General features: G+C 32.4%; 1 protein-coding gene across 6 annotated transcripts in view; it reads left to right on the top strand.

The window, feature by feature from the left end:
* Positions 1-6,540: 6,540 nt before the first annotated feature.
* Positions 6,541-18,030, top strand: part of LOC132291693 (ABC transporter A family member 1) — a 68,920-nt gene continuing 57,430 nt past the window's right edge. Inside the window, exons 1-5 of one of the 6 annotated variants that reach the window (XM_059790298.1) lie at positions 6,548-6,796; positions 6,901-7,031; positions 8,826-8,905; positions 9,696-9,867; positions 16,949-17,031. In XM_059790298.1, coding sequence (XP_059646281.1) covers positions 6,945-7,031; positions 8,826-8,905; positions 9,696-9,867; positions 16,949-17,031 — 422 coding nt within the window. In that variant the 5' untranslated portion in view covers positions 6,548-6,796; positions 6,901-6,944. Of the gene's footprint in view, positions 7,032-8,825; positions 8,906-9,695; positions 9,868-16,918; positions 17,032-18,030 lie in introns of those variants that run through there. The other 5 variants (XM_059790297.1, XM_059790299.1, XM_059790296.1 and 2 more) reach the window with 5 other exon arrangements.

The raw sequence follows: 18,030 nt of genomic DNA, 5'->3' as shown, positions 1-18,030 counted from the left end.
CAATTTGGCCTTAATTGCACACTTTATAATAGATACGGGGTTAATTGTTAAAAAAGTTTGTTCAGGTTATTTACAACAAATCAAATAAAACTGTCTCGTTATCTTTTTTTTTTTTTTTTTTTTTTTTTGGGCTAAAGAACTGTCTCGTTCTCTTTGTTTCGAACTTCTCCTATCTTTTTATAATATATAAAAAAAAAATCTCCTATCTTTGGGTTTCCTTTTGTAAATCAGGGCCATTATAAATGGGCCGTAGTCTGTCCCCTTATATTTGGGCTTTAGTGGGTTGCATTTATAATATTTAATAGTAATATGTAAAGGTCATAGAGATTCATGATCTGGAATCATGGTGATGGTCACTTGGGACATGTTTGGTATGCGTTTTTACCTTGTGTTTTTTTTCTTTTGCGCAGGGTATTTTGCCCGCAACATATTTGGTATATAATAATTTGTTTTGTACACTATCGAAACACTTCATAAATAGTGACCTGAAGTCAAAATAATAATTTTTTTTTTTTTACATTTTTAACAATTTAGGAACAAACTCTACAACAATGAACAATACAATTTTTTTATTAAAAAACTATCAAATAAACTTTTTTAAACTAGCCATTATATTTTTCAAACTTTATAACTCGTTTTTTATCAAACATATTTTTATATTTTTTCTTTAAAAAAACTTATTACTATAAAGCACACTGCACAATAAATGCTAGAATTATGTACGTGGAAGCTTAAAAGCTACAAGCTACCTCACGCACGCAAGTCTATCAATATCAAAGGTGGACCCCACCTCTTTCGGCAGTCAAATAAAGGGTTCGGAAATGCGGCCAGCACTCAGCAGCCTACAATGTTTCTGTTTTGATTAAAAGTGAGGGCCCAACCAAACAGTGTCAATCACAATTTGGGCCCAGCAGGAAATTTCCTGGTTGGAGCTCAACCTTTGTTCCCCAAGTCACGTGTGGGCATGAAAGGTTGGTTAGACCGTAACTTTTGTCTATAGTACTCTTCGTTAAAAAGGGACATCAAGATTAACTATTTTTTGAGCCTTAACATTCATGAAAATAACTAGAATTTGAGGTATTGTTTACTAAGTCAGCCGGAATGAGAGCAAAAACGTCAAATCTAAAATATTGTGGAGTAGAAATGCATATATACTTATTACACTTTATGCATTACCATTTTAATTTATTAATTTTTTTTTTTTTTGTTGAATTTTTTAATTTAATTATCTAAAAGTAATGAGATATTTAAAAATCATTGTATTTATTAACAATAGTTATATTTTTTTAATTGTGTCTATTATATATATATATATTTTTCCCCACTAACAACCATTAACCCCTAACATTTTTGCCATAAAAAATATATATATCTTATTTACCGAATTTTGATACAAACACTTTACACAAATGATTGTGGTAAAAGAAAAATTGTCCTCATTTCCTTAATCTAAGACTATTATTAAAAAGATATTTATTTTTGACATTATTCGAATAAAGTAATTGTCTGGAATTCCAATTTGGTGTTCTCAGGCTTAACACCTACACATGCCCACCCCAGGTCCCCAACCCCCACCCCCACCCCCACCCCCAACCACCTCACATGTAATATAGGTTGTTTCTTATCATCTAATTTTTATTTTCGATTATTGGATGTATTTTTTTTTCATTTAATAAAATAACCCATGTGATGTTACCGTGGATAAGATTTTTTTTATTTTTTTATTTTTATTTTTTGTAAGCTTACTAAGCTAGTAAGCTCAAATGTTGCTCTATTAAAATAATAATAAAAATAGTAATAATAATAATGTTGCTCTGTTAAATATTTTGTCATATATATTTCAACTAATTAATCATCTCTCTCCTAATTCCTAATTTGTTCCAATCTCAAAAACACATTCCAACACCAAATAATCATAAACTGATGATACGCGGTCCCCTTTCGTATTTAATTATTCTTTTTCAATCTTACCAACCAAAAATAATTGAATACTTTTATTATTATTATTTTTAATATATACACAGACTCATCGATTTGTGGGTGACATATGCACCAAACCTAACATTCTCTTGCGCGGATAAGATTGATGGGCGGATGGATATATTGTTATTAGTTAAACAAATAAAATAGAAATATAAAGCATAAAAAATAAGACCACCCTTCCTTACAAACTTTTTTCAAACCCACTAATCAACGTAACCTTTAACCAATCTGTGATGGTCTTGTGGGCGGATGTGTCATGAACGGGTGCGAGACACTGATAAATTAGGGTGAGTTACAAGTACATAATTCCACATCGCTTGGGTAAGGGAAAGGTGAAGTGCTTATATATGAGTGTGTCACTCGAATTGATATGAGGCATTTTGAAATAAAGCCCAATAATAAAATCGTGCGAGTTCAGACCCAAAATGGTCAATATCATATCATGTGGTGAAGTATGTCGAGTGTGCTAACGCCAATGTTGGGCCTCCAAGAGGGATGGATTGTGATGATATTGTGGGTGGGTGTAAGACACTGGCAGGCTATGACACTGGGCAAGTTACGAGTGCATAATCCCACATTACCTGAGTGAGGGAAATGTGAAATGCTTATATGTAGGTGTGTCACTCTAATTGATATGAGGCCTTTTAGGAGTAAAGATCAATAGCAAAACTGTGCGAACGCAGGCCCAAAGTGAACAATATCATATCATATGGTATATTTTGTAACAACACAATCCAAATGAGATGAAATATCACAACATGTGAAAACTAGAGTGTGGGAGGATATGAGATTCAATACTTTGTTTCTAAGCTTAAGGTTGGCTTGAAGCCCAAATTAATTTTATTAAATATGAGGTAAAGTGTCAAAAAAAAAAAAAAAAAAAAAACCCCTAAATTATTGGCTTTTTGCAACTAACCCCAAACTAAATATTGCTCCCTAAACTATTGATTTGTTGCAGCTAAGGACAAACCTATTACAAAAGACTATTTTCCATTTTTTATTAAATTTGTCATTTGTTATTAAATTATTTTTTATTATATTTTTTCTTATTTAAATATTAATTATACCATTTACCTTAATTTTATAATCAGTATCAACTGATTATAAAAATAGGAAAAAATAAATAAATTTGTAGCTATCATTTTATAAAATGATTAACTTATTATAATAAAACTTATTATTCTCACTTTAAAAAATTTAGTATAAAAAAATATATATATTTTTTTCAAACAATATTCATAAAAAATTAATAAATTACGTAAATAAAAAATATATTGTTTTGAATGCAATATATTCATGAAAATTAAGAAATTACTTAAATTGTTTCAAAATTTATATTTAAGATTTTTTAAAAATAATTAATTAAAAAAATTAAAGGTAAACTTATTCAAATTTAATGGAGAATATTTTATCAAATTAATATGAATTTTTTCATAATTTATTTTAACAAGAAAAATAAATCAAGTGTAATTTAATAAGAAAGGGTATTATGGTTATTTAATGAAAATAGGTAAGACAATGGGACATTTTGTAACTAAATGTGATGATTTAGGCACAAAATATAGTTTAGGGAGTTGTTTGTAAATTTAGACATAGTTGAGGGTTTTTTTTGTATTTTATCCTTAAATATATTATTATTGTTTTTGGTATATATAAAAAAAGAAGAAGGTCATTCTCTTGTTATTTGAGTAAAATGAAAGATTGATTGAAAATAAAGTGGGTAGGGACGGTGGGTGTGAAAGGTTAATGCGTGATTTCTACCCTTTAGAAGAAAAAAATTTATTGGAAGACAAAATTTTATAAAATGAAAAATAAAATTACTTTTTTCTCCCTTTCTTTCACTTCTTCAAAAAAACGAGTAACAAATTGTTCTTGCATCGAGAGAGGGTTCGTTAACCATTTATTCCTTCCCTCTTCAATGAAAGAAACATTAATTGTCCATATATTTTTATTATGTTATTCCGTCCAACACACGTTAATAACAACAATGCACTCATGGCACTTTATTTATTTATTATTATTTTTCAAGACCGCATGTTTGACCTTTTTTCCTATTAAGGTTACAGATTGAATGATTTGGAGGAACTTGAAAAAATAAAATAAAATAATTTGATAACGTGAAGTGTATTTAAATTATTTTAAATGGAGAAATAAGAAAGGATTGAGAGGAATTTTGAAGAATATCTATCCTTCCTAAATTTTGTCCTTTTGTTTGTATTCCTGCTTCGTTTATCACAAGTCTCAATCTTTTAACCAATCTACAATTATTATGGAATAAGATAAAACACCAACTATAGGCTTTCGTAGTAATTTATAACACTCACATTTATGATTCGATGGTAAAAGAAACAATAAAGCGTACATTATTATTATTTTTATTAGAATATTCAAACCATAATCTTGTTTTCAATGAGAAATTGGTGCCTTGGATTGAAAAAAATAAATTTTGATACATGCACATTGTTTATATTGGCATGCAATCCTTTTATTTATTTATTATTATTTTATTTTAAGAATAACTAGTCTATATCATTAAAATTGAGTAATACCTTAAAAATAGTTAGATATTTATTTAACACTCAATTTCGCCTTATACTGAATGGTTACCGTCATATTTAATATAGAGCAATATTTACACCATTCTCATTATTAATGTGAATTAATAATAAATAGACATGTCATCTTTAATTGCTAAATTTAATATGGTGAATAAATACCCACTTATTAAATTACAAAAATAATAATTTATTATTGATTCATAACCCTAGTGAAAATAATATATATCTTTATTAGTGGGAATTTAAGTACCGCTCCGTTGTTCAGACGGTATAATACAAATATCATTCGTGATTTGCCCCTCGCTCTTTGTCGATCGGATAAGCATATATATATATATATATATATATATATAAACAAATATTTCATGAATTCGAATATTCCATATGGAAGATGGAATAAACTACGGAGTATAAGAAACCATCATCGAGTCACTGACTATGGTTTGTGAGACTCCTATAAAGAAGTCATATAAACCAAAATAAAAAAAGTTTGCGGCCCCATTCCTAGTTCCGTTGTCAATACTGACTGGTATTCATGGAATTGTAGGTTCCCCAAGAGGGTCCAGCAGCACAAAGTTGATTACACATTTACTCATCCCAGGTTAAGTGTCGTGACACAATTTCCAATCGCGATATTTAAATTGGGACGAAAAATGTATTATGCTATTCCCATCTTATATTCCTTTTTACTCAAAATTATAAGTATTTTTATTAACACAATAGATAATACAGAGTATTAATAGGTTATTAAGTACTCTCTACTCACTACTTATGTCTCATTACAAAAAGCATGCGTATTTTTTAATTACAAAATAAAAATAAAAATAAATAAGAAAAAAGAGACCCTACTTTCATTTCATTTTTTTCTTCTAATTTTTTTAATTGTGCAGCAAGAATTACCAAATAAGTATTATCCACTGCACTAATTACTTATAAATTAATTAATACATTATAACCAGTACCACTGAAAAATTATAAAATAATAATGAATTATAAATTACTTGCTGATTCAATACAATCAAAGTACATATTCATGTTATTGAAAGCTCTTGAGCTTATTCAACTTTTTTTTATCATGGGCTGATTCACTACAATCAAATTTTATATTCAAATCATTTATGAGATGGTACGTTGATATTTATTTTAATCAGATTAAGTGTTAATTCAATTAAGTGCATTTAATTACGTAATTTAAATATTATTTAAAATGATAAACATTATTTAAAATGAAATAAAATTTTAAATAATACCAACATCACTTATCATTAAACACTAAACACTAAAAATAGAAAAATAAAAATATTTTTTTATAAATGCCTAAAAACTTTAACACTTAAAATTCGGAAATGGGGACGGGTCCTCACACAATTAAGCATCCCAAAATGGACTGATTGTTGACAGTTCGTTGGGGCATAAGAATTAGGTCTTAATGTCTGTTGGAACTTACTTCACGTCATAGATCTTAATTTCCAGTTTTCAATTTCTTTTAATATTTTATTAAACTAGAGTGGGCCGATATATACTGCCACGTCACGCAAAGTCGGTGCCACAAAATTGAGGTTTTGAGATATAACCCATTAGCCAATAACACATGTAGTAGATGTCGAAGATGGACCCTACTTCCCGACTCTATATAATACTTTTTTTTTAACCAACTCTATATAATACTTACTTAAAATAAAATCTCCGTTACTTAAAATAAGATGGGCAAAACTCCACTCCACCACCTACTACATCCAAACTAGTGCGTGTCATTTTCGTGAATCTGTCGCCGATGTGAGTTTATTTACGAGTATAATTCCAATTTATTGTCTTGCTTTATTTCTGTCTTTCAAACATCATTGCTTACATTCCACGCACCAATAACACCATTTGTATTTTGGACCGTGGTTATGAAACTCGCGTTTCTTTGACGCCTTTTATATATCAAGATTTTTATTCTATGCAGATATATAATCTCTACTGCGCGTGCTTCGTACCTCCACTAATATATTGGGAAAAACAAGATTAATAATAATAATAAAAAAAAGATATATTGTTCTCGTTTTTGGCAAGAAACATTAGCGTTAGCTTCCGAAAAAAAGAAAAAGAAAAAGTAACATTAGTGTTATTATCGTTGTTAATTTTTATCAGCTTGGTTGATTTGTCAGAGAAACTGTCTGTGCACTTGTCCTCGAATGCCTTCTCTCAACCATAAAGCGTTTCTTCTCTCTTCGCCACCTCCTTTAGACCTTTGTCTTCTTCACAGTCCTCAAGTAAACTGCTCTCCTCCTTTAAAACTTAGCTCACTCTAAAACTTCGCTCTGTTTTTTTTTTTTTTTCTTTTTTCATTTTTCTAATTCTGAGTGAGAAGGTTTAGGTTCGTTGATCAAGAATCTAGGGCTTGGGGAGAGAAGGAAGAAGATGGGAACCTCACGCCGACAGTTGAAAACGATGCTTCGAAAGAACTGGCTCCTCAAGATTCGTCATCCTTTTGATACTTGTGCCGAGGTTTACAATATATTTATATATATTTATCTGTGTATATAAACGCATATGCATATACTTGTATGTTTCTTGTAGAATATGTGTTCAATTGTAATCTTGACTTTTCTTTATTGCTTTGCAGGATTGTATACAAGCTTTTTCTAATTTGATAGGATTGTCGTTTTTTTATGATTCTCTTGTAGATTGTGTATAAATATATTTATCTGATTCTTGTGGAATATATGTTTAATTGCAATCTTAATTTTTTCTTTATTGCTTTGAGTTCTATCGCATGACTGTGAGGATTATACCCAAGCTTCTTTTAATTTGATCGGATTGTTATTTATTTATTTTTTTTGCCATTTCTTGCGTTTCAATCGTCGATCATCAAGATTATTGTTGCCATGCTTTTTATGCATTAGTTCACAGGCAGTTTGAATGATGACTTTATTAACGAATTTAAAGGAAAGAAAAGAGGAGGAGAGTTCATATTTGGCATCATAGACTGGAATAGGGAAATAACTACCACTGACTACATATTTTAGTCCTAAGATAACCCTATCTTAATTTATTAATTCTAGTACTATATTGAAGGAAGATAATTTTGGTCTATTTGGAATGATTTAGTATTCCTTTTCTTGAGTACTGCCAGTCAGCAATGTGAGATAAAATTTGAAGGGATAAAAATATTTGAGCAGAGGAGATAGAGAGAAATCATAGTCGTGTATAAGAAGGAATGCATTGAAAAGAGAGCGTATCGAGTTTACCATCTAGAGATTAATCCTAATTAAATAACAGTATTTATTCTAATAAAAAATCACTTTTTAATAAATAATTTTGGCACTCACCATGCCACTCCTCATGGATCGAGTGCTTTTTACAATAAGGTCATTGTACAAAATCACACCATCCATTAGAAACTCAAACCTTGTTAGATCCTCTCATCGAAAAACTTCTTTTTCCCAAGTTGCTAGTGATTACCATAAAATATTTAGCATATCCCTTAACCCCAGTTGTTTGAAAGAATTGGATCCTAATTAAGACCGACTCAAATTACTCAATTGAAAAATGGAAGAAAATATTTAGATATGAGTTGGGTGGTGGAAACCTCCTACATGTATCCCTTCAAGGGTGGTAGAAACCTCCTTTGAGCCAAGCCCTTTCCAAAACGAGTTTCTTCATTGTCTATTAAGTCATACAATATTTACACACAATTTTTGTAAATAATTAGTTACAACTTCTAAGTGACTGCAAACTGACATATACTAAAAGACACTTACCATTGTTCTAATTACGACTCAGAAACCTCCTAAGGTGCCACTTCAATGAAGAAGTAACAAGGGAATATTTGTAATCATGTAGGCACAAATTATCTGTCTGCTTCTTGGTCATTCTTTTATTTTTATTATATATATTTTTTGAGATTTTTCATATTGATTTGGCATCTTATTATAATTTTATTTGGTTAAAGCAAAAAAATATTGGTTTTCCAATATGTTTGGTCATCTACCTCGGGAGTAGTTTACAAGTTAAAAAGATTTTGACTGTGAAGTAAATGATTAATTGTAAGCTTTTGTTTCGATTGCGTATATCTTGTCTGCATGTCCTCTTCTAGAAAAGTCCACCTGTTTGTTTCACTAGGATTCACTTTATAGCTCAAAACTACGAATCCATCAATCTTCATTTAAAATCAAATGCCTTTTTTTTTTCCCCTTCCATTTCTTTCTTTCTTTCAATGAGATGTTGTGAATTGTGATGCCAAATTGGATTTTTGGTGTTCTTTGCATTGATATTTCCTCTATTATTTTTTGTGGGCAGGTTTTACTTCCTACTGTTATAATGCTGATGTTAATTGCTGTCAGGACACGAGTTGATACGCGTATCCACCCGGCTCAACCGTATGTATTTGAGATTTTCTTAAGCTTTCTTGTTTTTTTATATTGCCCCTCCATGCCAAAATTATTCTCTTTCCAAATTAGTTGTGCAAGTCTTTAAATTTTTGAGGATTAATTTTGTAATTTCGAAGTCCTTTAAAAGGTTGGAGTTTCAAAAAGTGACACTTATTTTGGGATGGAGTCGCAAAGGGAGTAATTCTTAAGCTTTTTATTTTTGTCTGGTTGTTGTCTTGTTGAGAAGATGGTGGAAAAAGGAATGAAGCCAATTGATTGTATTTGGCATGGTTGAATGGAGGGTTTTGTTTTATCAGGTTCTTAGAACTAAAAAATGACAATTTTTTGGCCATTTGTTTCTTTCTTTTATATAATTTATTGATTTATTTTTATCTCTTGTACAACAACAAAACAAATGATTAGGGTGAAAACAAGGACAAAAGAAAACCATAAAAAGTAAACTGCTTTGTGAATATAGTGTCAACAACTTGTCAAACTAGAAGCTTAAAAATTGTTGGACAGATGTTATAGGTGTGTGTGAGTCACTTATTTACTTCAACACAGCTCCTAATATGTAGCCATACTCCTTTAGGGTGGGTTATGCATGTGAGTGTATTATATTTCCACAAGGGAGGTTTTTGGGTTTGAATGCAGGACCTTCATTTAATATTAAGTTAACAAATTATTACTCTACAAGCTAAAGTCGTTGGAGAGTAGTGTAGGGTCTTTACTTCTACACTTTCCATGGCTATTTGAAAAATGATCTTTTTTATTTATTTATTTATAAAACCAAATGCAGTTATATTCGAAAAGGGATGTTTGTGGAAGTGGGCAAAGGTGATACTTCCCCTACATTCAATCGAGTTTTGGAATTATTGTCAGCCAAGCATGAGTATTTAGCTTTTGCACCGGATACAATGGAAACAAGGATGATGATCAACTTACTTTCCACTAAATTTCCTCTATTGAAGGTATACATTGCACATCTATATTCATATTTTATTCTCTTTATCTTTTTGTTTCTTCATTTTCTCCTCTCAATGTCAGCCATGATTGTCAGTTGGCTAATTTGATAAAAATGTCTGTATGCATTCACATATATACATATTAGGTTTACACTTTACATGATATGGTTCTTTCTCAAAAACTAGTTAATTACATGGTTTGTCCAAAGAAGCACAACAATGCTTGCAAACTAGATGCAATAAATTGAATTTTCCAATACCTTTTTTTCCAAGTTAAAAATTCTTACATCTGAATTGATACTATGGACACAAATATGGCCCATTTGATATTGTTGTTAACGGTTGCTGCTCTGTTTCTTAGAATATTCAAAACATAACCAATGGTCTACAGGTTGAGTGGTAGAGGGGAGCTTGGTTAATAGAGTAAGGCTTAAACCTTGGGTTCAAGGGGACTTGGAGTTCTTGTGTTGTTTAGGGGGGAAAATAGAACATTTGGAGATTTAATAAACATGGTGTTCCTATAAACAGATTAAATGGCATTTAGTTCTCAAGACTTAATTGGATTCTTTCACTGTATCTTCTTCATAAATCATTGTATATATAACTGATTGCCAACTTTAAATACCTCATTTCTACGCTAGCGATCTTGAATAATTTGTCAGATTATATGTGATGTTATTAATTGGTAACGGTATGTGGTTGATGTTCAGTCGCTGATGCAAATCATTAAGGGTACTCTAGTCAAGATTGAGGCAGTCAATGGTGCCTTGGAAAGTGCCTTGAAGAAAAGTCAAAGAGTCATTCTAGTTTTTGGGTAGTAATTATTTAAGCTTTGGAATTACTAAGTTTTCACTTGGGAAAGAGTCTTATTAATGTTGTGTGGGAATTATAAAAATCTTTCTAGGATATGTCAGGTGTCACTAATAGTAGTATTATAAAAGGACAGACCTCTATATCTTTTGTATTCAAATCTTTATCAATATAATTTGAGATTTTATCATATTTTAAACTTATCTTCAGGCTTTCCCCATATTTCCCTTTAGAAATCTAGGCTCCGACGGTGATCGGAGTATCTTTGGTCTTGCTTACTGTTGTAAGAAGACTTCCGCCATTTTCTGTTTGTTTCAAGTGGTATCAGAGCCTTCTAGTAAGATCTGTGATTATTGCGGATCTATGGCTAGGCAAGGAAGTAAGATAGCCACAAAAGAAGACTCTCAAAATCTGCAAAATCAAATTTCTCGATTGAGCACTTTATTAGAACAATATGGAATCATTTCACCTCTTAATTCTGACATTGGGAGACAAAGGGCTCAACAAATGGATGCATATGAATGCGAATATTGGACAGAATGGCCTACTGGAGAAAGAAATCAGCAGCGAAGCAGTTCAGAAGTGCGAAATCAGGTGCTGCCAAATCAGTTAAACAGTCAATAAACACTTGGACAGCAGAGGCGGACTGTGCCCAAGATCATGAATTTTGGTCCTTTATGTGAGGATTCAAGATTCAAATCTGCTGAGTGTCCAATAATTTTAGACAATCGTATGATCAATGCAAAACAACTCATCGTTGAGGAAGACGTTGGAAATTGTGTTAATTTTGTGGATGTCACTCCAACTTGGGATGAACTTACTGGATGGTTGGATGAAGAAGGTGAGACACTGGAGGAAATATCAACTTCCTCACTTCCAGAATTTGACAACAATGGCGAGGAATATGAAGAGGCAGTTAAGGCAGAAGAGGAAAAGTCTGAAGAAGCAGCCGAGAACTTGTCAGAAACTGAGGCAGCTATCATTAGTCAGTCTGTATATCGTGGATTTGAGGTGAGAAAGTGGGAACCATTGAAGAAATTGAAGCAAGTATATCAGGCTGATTCCCAAGTTGTAGAAATGTCAGAGCTTATGTTCGTCAACAAACAAATAGGTGGATTAGACAGTACGTCAGATGGAGTTTACTTCCATAATCTGGTTATAAATGATTCTTCTTTGTTCTTGGAGTTGAGAAATCATAAATTTCATACCTGTGACCTGATTTGGGATGGGTTCTTGGCACGACATGCAGCTAGGAGTTGCTCCAATGTAAAAATCAGAGTAATCCAAGACTTTATTCATAATTTATCTTCAAACAAGTTTTGGAGATTTCACAAGAGAACTCTTAAAGTTCGTTCAAAGATATGTTTTCTCAGTAACAAAAACTTCTCGTGCTTTGATCGAGCGAAAAGAAGAAAGAAAGGACGGAAGGCTTTACTCGGGCTTCTCATTGATCGTGGTAAATTGTTTCAAACTCGAGGTCGAGTTTTCTTCAAGGAGGAGGGTCTGATGCGAATCATTAAGGGTACTCTAGTCAAGATTGAGGCAGTCAATGGTGCCTTGGAAAGTGCCTTGAAGAAAAGTCAGAGTCATTCTAGTTTTTCGGTAGTAATTAATTAAGCTTTGGAATTCCTAAGTATTCACTTAGGTAAGTGTTAAAGTCTTATTAATGTTGTGTGGGAATTCTAAAAGTCTTTCTAGGATATGTCAGGTGTCACTAATAGTAGTATTATAAGAGGACAGACCTCTATATGTTTTGTATTCAATCTTGATCAATATAATTTGAGATTTTATCATATTTTAAACTCATCTTCAGGCTTTCCCCAGATTTCCCTTCAGAAATCTAGGCTCCGACGGTGATCGGAGTATCTTTGGTCTTGCTTACTGTTGTAAGAAGACTTCTGCCATTTTTTGTTTGTTTCAGTTGTAAATACTGTTTGTGTGTTATTAGTTTCGGGAGAGAATACTGAAGCTAGTCTTTGCATGTGCATTCTCATGGTTAGAGAAGCTTGATGTAAAAGTATTTGCCACTTAAATCATCAGTTAAATTGTGTAAATGTTTTGCCATGTGAAAGAAAAGATGTCCAGATGTTTGTATACCTGTACCAGCTAGAGCATCACTCTTCCAAGGGCTATAACTCATATAGATGTGTTTTGACTTTTGAGCTAACCATGGGGATGAAATGGAGCGGATGTGGTCTTGGATTCACAATGAATCTGAGTCTAGATCCATAATTTAGCGTCATGATCAATATCCTGATCCTATGGAGATGATCCATTTTTGACCCACACCCAATCCAAACAAGATTTTAAGTGTCCAGATGATTATATACTTGATTTGGGTCGGATTTCGGGCTAAATCCGGTCCATTCAATGTTTCTCCATATCCATATCTGACGTGGATATGCAGTGGATCTTTCAAGGAAGATCCATTTCCAACCCAATTTAAAATTCAGAATAAAAATTAATATCAAACCCATTAAGAGTACTTGGACTCAATCGGATCTCGTGTTGAACTCACTCCAGTTTAAGTCCTAATCATAACTCCATTACTTCTGTTTGATGGAAATTTAGTTTTACCTTGATAGCCTACTCTGAAGGTAGTCAATCTCAACATATTGCATTAATTTTTAAAGTGGCCCTAGAAGGCAAATAGAGTTTGGGGGACAGCATGCCTTGCCTTTTAACGATCAGCATATTTTTGTGTGGAGAACCATCTTTAGTTTCATCTGCTTATGTGAGTTGGGACATGGGACATTTACTTGGACAGACCCTGTGAAATACTTTTTTCATACTTCAGTCAAGATTTTTCTGCGTTGTAAATTATGATTATATTTTTATTCTGGGAATGAGATAAACTATATCCTATATTGCTTGCTGACTAAGATGTCTCAGTATGTGGTTGCTGGCATAATTAGGAACTATTTAAGACACATAATCAGCAATCTTTATTCTCTCCATTTGTTTTGGTCAACGACAAGCAATCAGAGTTTAGATGACGATTCTATTCATTTATGTAACCTGAAAGAGGCATGGCCTTTCTTTTTTTTTTTTTTTTTTCATGATTAAGTGGCAGCTTACAAACTGGGACTACCAATTTGAATGAGGGCCGGATTCAATTCGGTTCTTTGGTACAATCACTTCTTTAATTCTTAAGTATGAAACCTTTCCTATTAATTATTCCCATTGATTATTAGGCCTGGTTAGCTTTTCATGGCCCATGGGAAATTCTTGCATAGTGTGAGAGAATTGCGTTACTAGGTATCATTGGGTGTTCCAGTCAAGCCAATTTGGTGGTCATTCTTGGCTAGAGGAGGAGCGAACACGGGCATTTGGGATATCACAAAATCCTCCATCTTAATAGCGTCCTGTTATTGTGTGTAGTCACAGTTCCTTCTTGCATATCTTTACTTCTTATGTTACCCTTTTCTTACGGATATCACATATCTCATTTTTTTTGTTCTACACTATTCTCTATAACAATATTGCATGTATGAACATAATTACATCAACCAAGAAAGTGATTATTCCGATTGAATTTTCATTTGCCTTGTAGTTGCTTAGTGAGGTATCTTTTACTTACAAGACATTAAAGAGTGACATATTAGGATCATAAGGATCTTTTCAGTTCTATAGTTCCAAGTCCATCTGAGAAAGAGCCAAGTCCTTGCCTTCTCGTGGTTTTAATGTATGTCATCAGTTCATGGTCATAGCCCCTTAATAATGCAAACAGAATTTTGGAAGGCTATTGCGTCTTCCTAGTTGTATTTATAGCTTGCTACATCTGGACTCTTCTGTTATTTGGTATCTGAAGTTCAATATCAATGTTGTTTCAGAAATTTGAGTGATGAAAGGGTAATGCTTGTTTGGAGAGGTTGATCATTGTATCCTTTGTTCTTTTCGGGTTTTCTCTAGACTTTCTGGTGAGGGAATTCTTTGAGCAGACTTAATTGCATACTGCAGACCAACTTGCCCTGTGAAGGCTTGTGCCAATATTTTTATCTACATTTTAATTTGCATATCCAAGCAGTGTGTCTTGTGAAGGACCGTGCCAATATTTTTTTTTCTGCATTGTCAATTTGCTTTTAGTACTTGGCTATTACACCTCATGTGCAGAAAAGTGAATGATCTTGCATTAGCTTTGGTTCCCTCTTGGTATATTCTAGCGGAAATAGGTAGCACTGGGTGCTCTTTAGATAGACTTTGCAGCACCAAAACTACTCCTGGAGAAATAAAAACTGTTTGATAATGCTACATGGATGGACTTCTAAGGGTGGTTGGTAGTCATAGTAATAAATTTTAGATATCCAATATTGCCCCTAACATTTGGTGTCAGATGTCCACCTTGCCTGTTTTGGAGTTGTTTGATAGTGAAGCCGTAGAGAAACAGAGTGGTGGAAGTGTCGAGGCAAAATCTGCAGACAGTACTATCTTCCTCTTTGCCTTACTGTCATTCTCCTCCATTTTTTGTTTTCTCTCTCTTTTTTGTTTTTGTTTTTTCGTACATGTGCAGAGTAGACCACCAAGTGCCGTAGTCAGGAAGAGTAACATGGTTCACATTGAGGGTAATGCTAGGAGAAGGGGAAGACAAAAATTACATGGGCAGAGTCAGTGAGTTAAAAACATGTGGTTCGACTGAGGCTATGGCCTTAGATAGAGTGAATGGAAGAATAGGATTCATATAGTCGACCCCTAGTAGCTGGAAAAAGGCTTTGTTGAGTTGAGTTTCATGTCGACTCGCACTCTATTTTTCATGACAGGTCTTTCTCTATACCTCTCTCTTCTCTCCACATGTTTGTTTGTGTATATAAATTAAGAGCTAGTAGGTACAACCTTGAACAGTTCCTAATGGGATTTAACAGCAATCATTACCCTTGGATTCTAAAATAAATCTTCTCCATTCAATATATTTTTTTCTCCTCCTAAAACTCACACACACATACACACACTATCTCCTATTTTGGGCTCTAGGTTTTTGCTTTCTCTCTCTCTCTCTCTTTATTTTTAACATATAGGTAATCTATATTTTGTTAATTTCTACTGATTCTTTGAAGTTGTTAGTTTGGTAATGATCTTATGCTTGCTTTGAGGATTCCTGTAGTTATGCAACTGTTTTCATGGTTTTCATAAGTTCAAGCTTTGAGATCCTGCTGTAGGGGATAAAGTATAAACAAATGCATGAGTTCCTTGAAAATATTTTGGGTGCTGTTTGATAATCCAGTACTTAATTCTGAGTATATTCTGCATTTTTTAAGTGCGTTTGATAACGCAATAAAATAGAATAAAATTTTAAGAGACAGATACTTCACTTGTCACTAAATACTGAACACTTAAAATTTAAAAAATTAGCAAAAGAATTCTTAGTTTATAACTAGCACTTAAAACTCAGTTCTTAAAATTTTCAGTACTTAATTTTCAATTTTATCATGGAACACCTTATTAGAGAATTTGGTTCCAAAAAACAACCATAAATCACTGATCATACGACTTAATGATAATATTGGGTATGCCCTTTATATCAACTTATTTATAAGTATTGTAACAACAACATAAATATGACCATATATATTTGCATTTATAAGTGGAACCAATACATAATGTTTGTAATGTCGTTTTCTTTCTTTCTTCTTCTTCTTCTTCTTTTTGTTTTTTGATAATTTCATTTATATGCATTCCATAATGTGTATAAAAGGGGCAAGAGCTGTTGTAACACAATGGAAAATGTTGTTGGCATTACAGCTTAAAGGGAGGGGTGTGATAAAGGTTAAATTCTATATAAATCAGATGAAAAAAGAAAGTTAATTGAAGGCAAAGTTGAGATGGTTCTAATAGCAAAAGGTGCTTGAGCCAGTTTTTTCGAAAGATAGGTGCTTGAGTCATTGCCATGAAGCATTTGAGAGGACTTCTGAAAAAAAGATTTTATGTGGCAATATATATATTTTTTAAAATCCTTTTCAGAAATTCCATCCCTGTAATGGACTTCTGTTTGTAGTAAGCTAAACCAAATGAACCCATATTCTCTTAATTTAGCCTCCTCTTCTTTCTTAAAATTTGCTTTCTATAGCATTTTATTTCAGTTCCTGTTATTGTACATCACAAATTGCAATACTACAATGATTAGAACTAGCACGTATCAATTTCTGTGTGTTAGAAACCAGGTGGGATAACACTTCAACACTTACTCGACTTATTTCCTGATGTGAATCTTAGTTTCTTTTATGGCAAATGTTATATTTATTTTTCCTTATAGGTGCAATAATGATTACTTGTCATGCTACAGTTGGTTACTATAATTTACAAAGATGAATTAGAGCTTGAAACTTACATACGCTCAGATCTTTATGGTGCTGGCAATCAAGTCAAGTGAGTCATCTTTCTCTTGTTATTTTGTATAGTTTTTACATGGTGGTTATAGATTGAAAATAAGTAATATTGTTATGTGCCTGGACTTTGGTGGTAGCAATTTGTGAGGCAGTCAGATCTAGTGTCCATGAAAGTGATAATTTTAGTTCTTTATAAGCTGAAAAATAAACCATTTTATAGTTAAAAATAAATATAATCTCTCTCTCTCTCTCTCTCTCTCTCTTTGTGCTACTGTAGTTCAATTTAACTTGAAGTGTGCTTTGAATATATATGCATTTATGTATGTTGCATTTTGTGGATAAGAGGCATTTCTAAATTTAATTGACATAGTTTATGCATGCAATGGATGTAGTTTTTTTTTGTGTGTGGGCCTTGTGTGTAATTAGTGATGGATATTATGAATTTTTGGTTTTTTCATGCGCGCTTTGATGTGGGTGTTTTTCAATTATAAAAGACCACTTGCAATAGAACGAATCCTTTGCAGGATAGGGCTACTTTGAGGGTGTCGAACCTCAGGGACTGTGGTGGTTTATCAAGTCAAAAATTAATTACTATTTTAACTTAGAGAAAAATTGTTTTTGTTGTGATTATATTCTAATAACATGAAAATAAAATACGCAAACAAAATAAACTGAGATCAAGGGAGGAAGAACTCAGGGCTTGATTTCACCATGAACCTCTCAATATGGTCAACTGATTCAACTTTAGGGATTTCAGTATTTATGTATAATCCAGAATTAAATGAATTAACATTCTATTCAATTCAAATTTAAAAAGATAAATTATGAATGTTTGTTAAGAATAACCTATCTTCGGTTGGCACTAATTATCTTCCTACCTACTCTAAACTAATTTGCAGAATAATTCGTCTTCCCTAAGCATAAATTATCAAAACATTCATTCACAAAAACGGTTTAAGCACCATTGCATGATCACTATTCTTATTGTCATGAGAAACCCTTAGCTGCCAATCTCAAACAATAAGATTAGTTTGATTTT

This window comes from Cornus florida, unplaced genomic scaffold, assembly GCF_030987335.1.
Source record: "Cornus florida cultivar Cherokee Brave unplaced genomic scaffold, ASM3098733v1 CherokeeBrave_3.0.0_Hap2_Chr02, whole genome shotgun sequence".
NCBI classification, from domain to species: domain Eukaryota; kingdom Viridiplantae; phylum Streptophyta; class Magnoliopsida; order Cornales; family Cornaceae; genus Cornus; species Cornus florida.
Note: the sequence above shows the minus strand (reverse complement) of the source record. Positions and strands in the feature narration are given on the sequence as shown.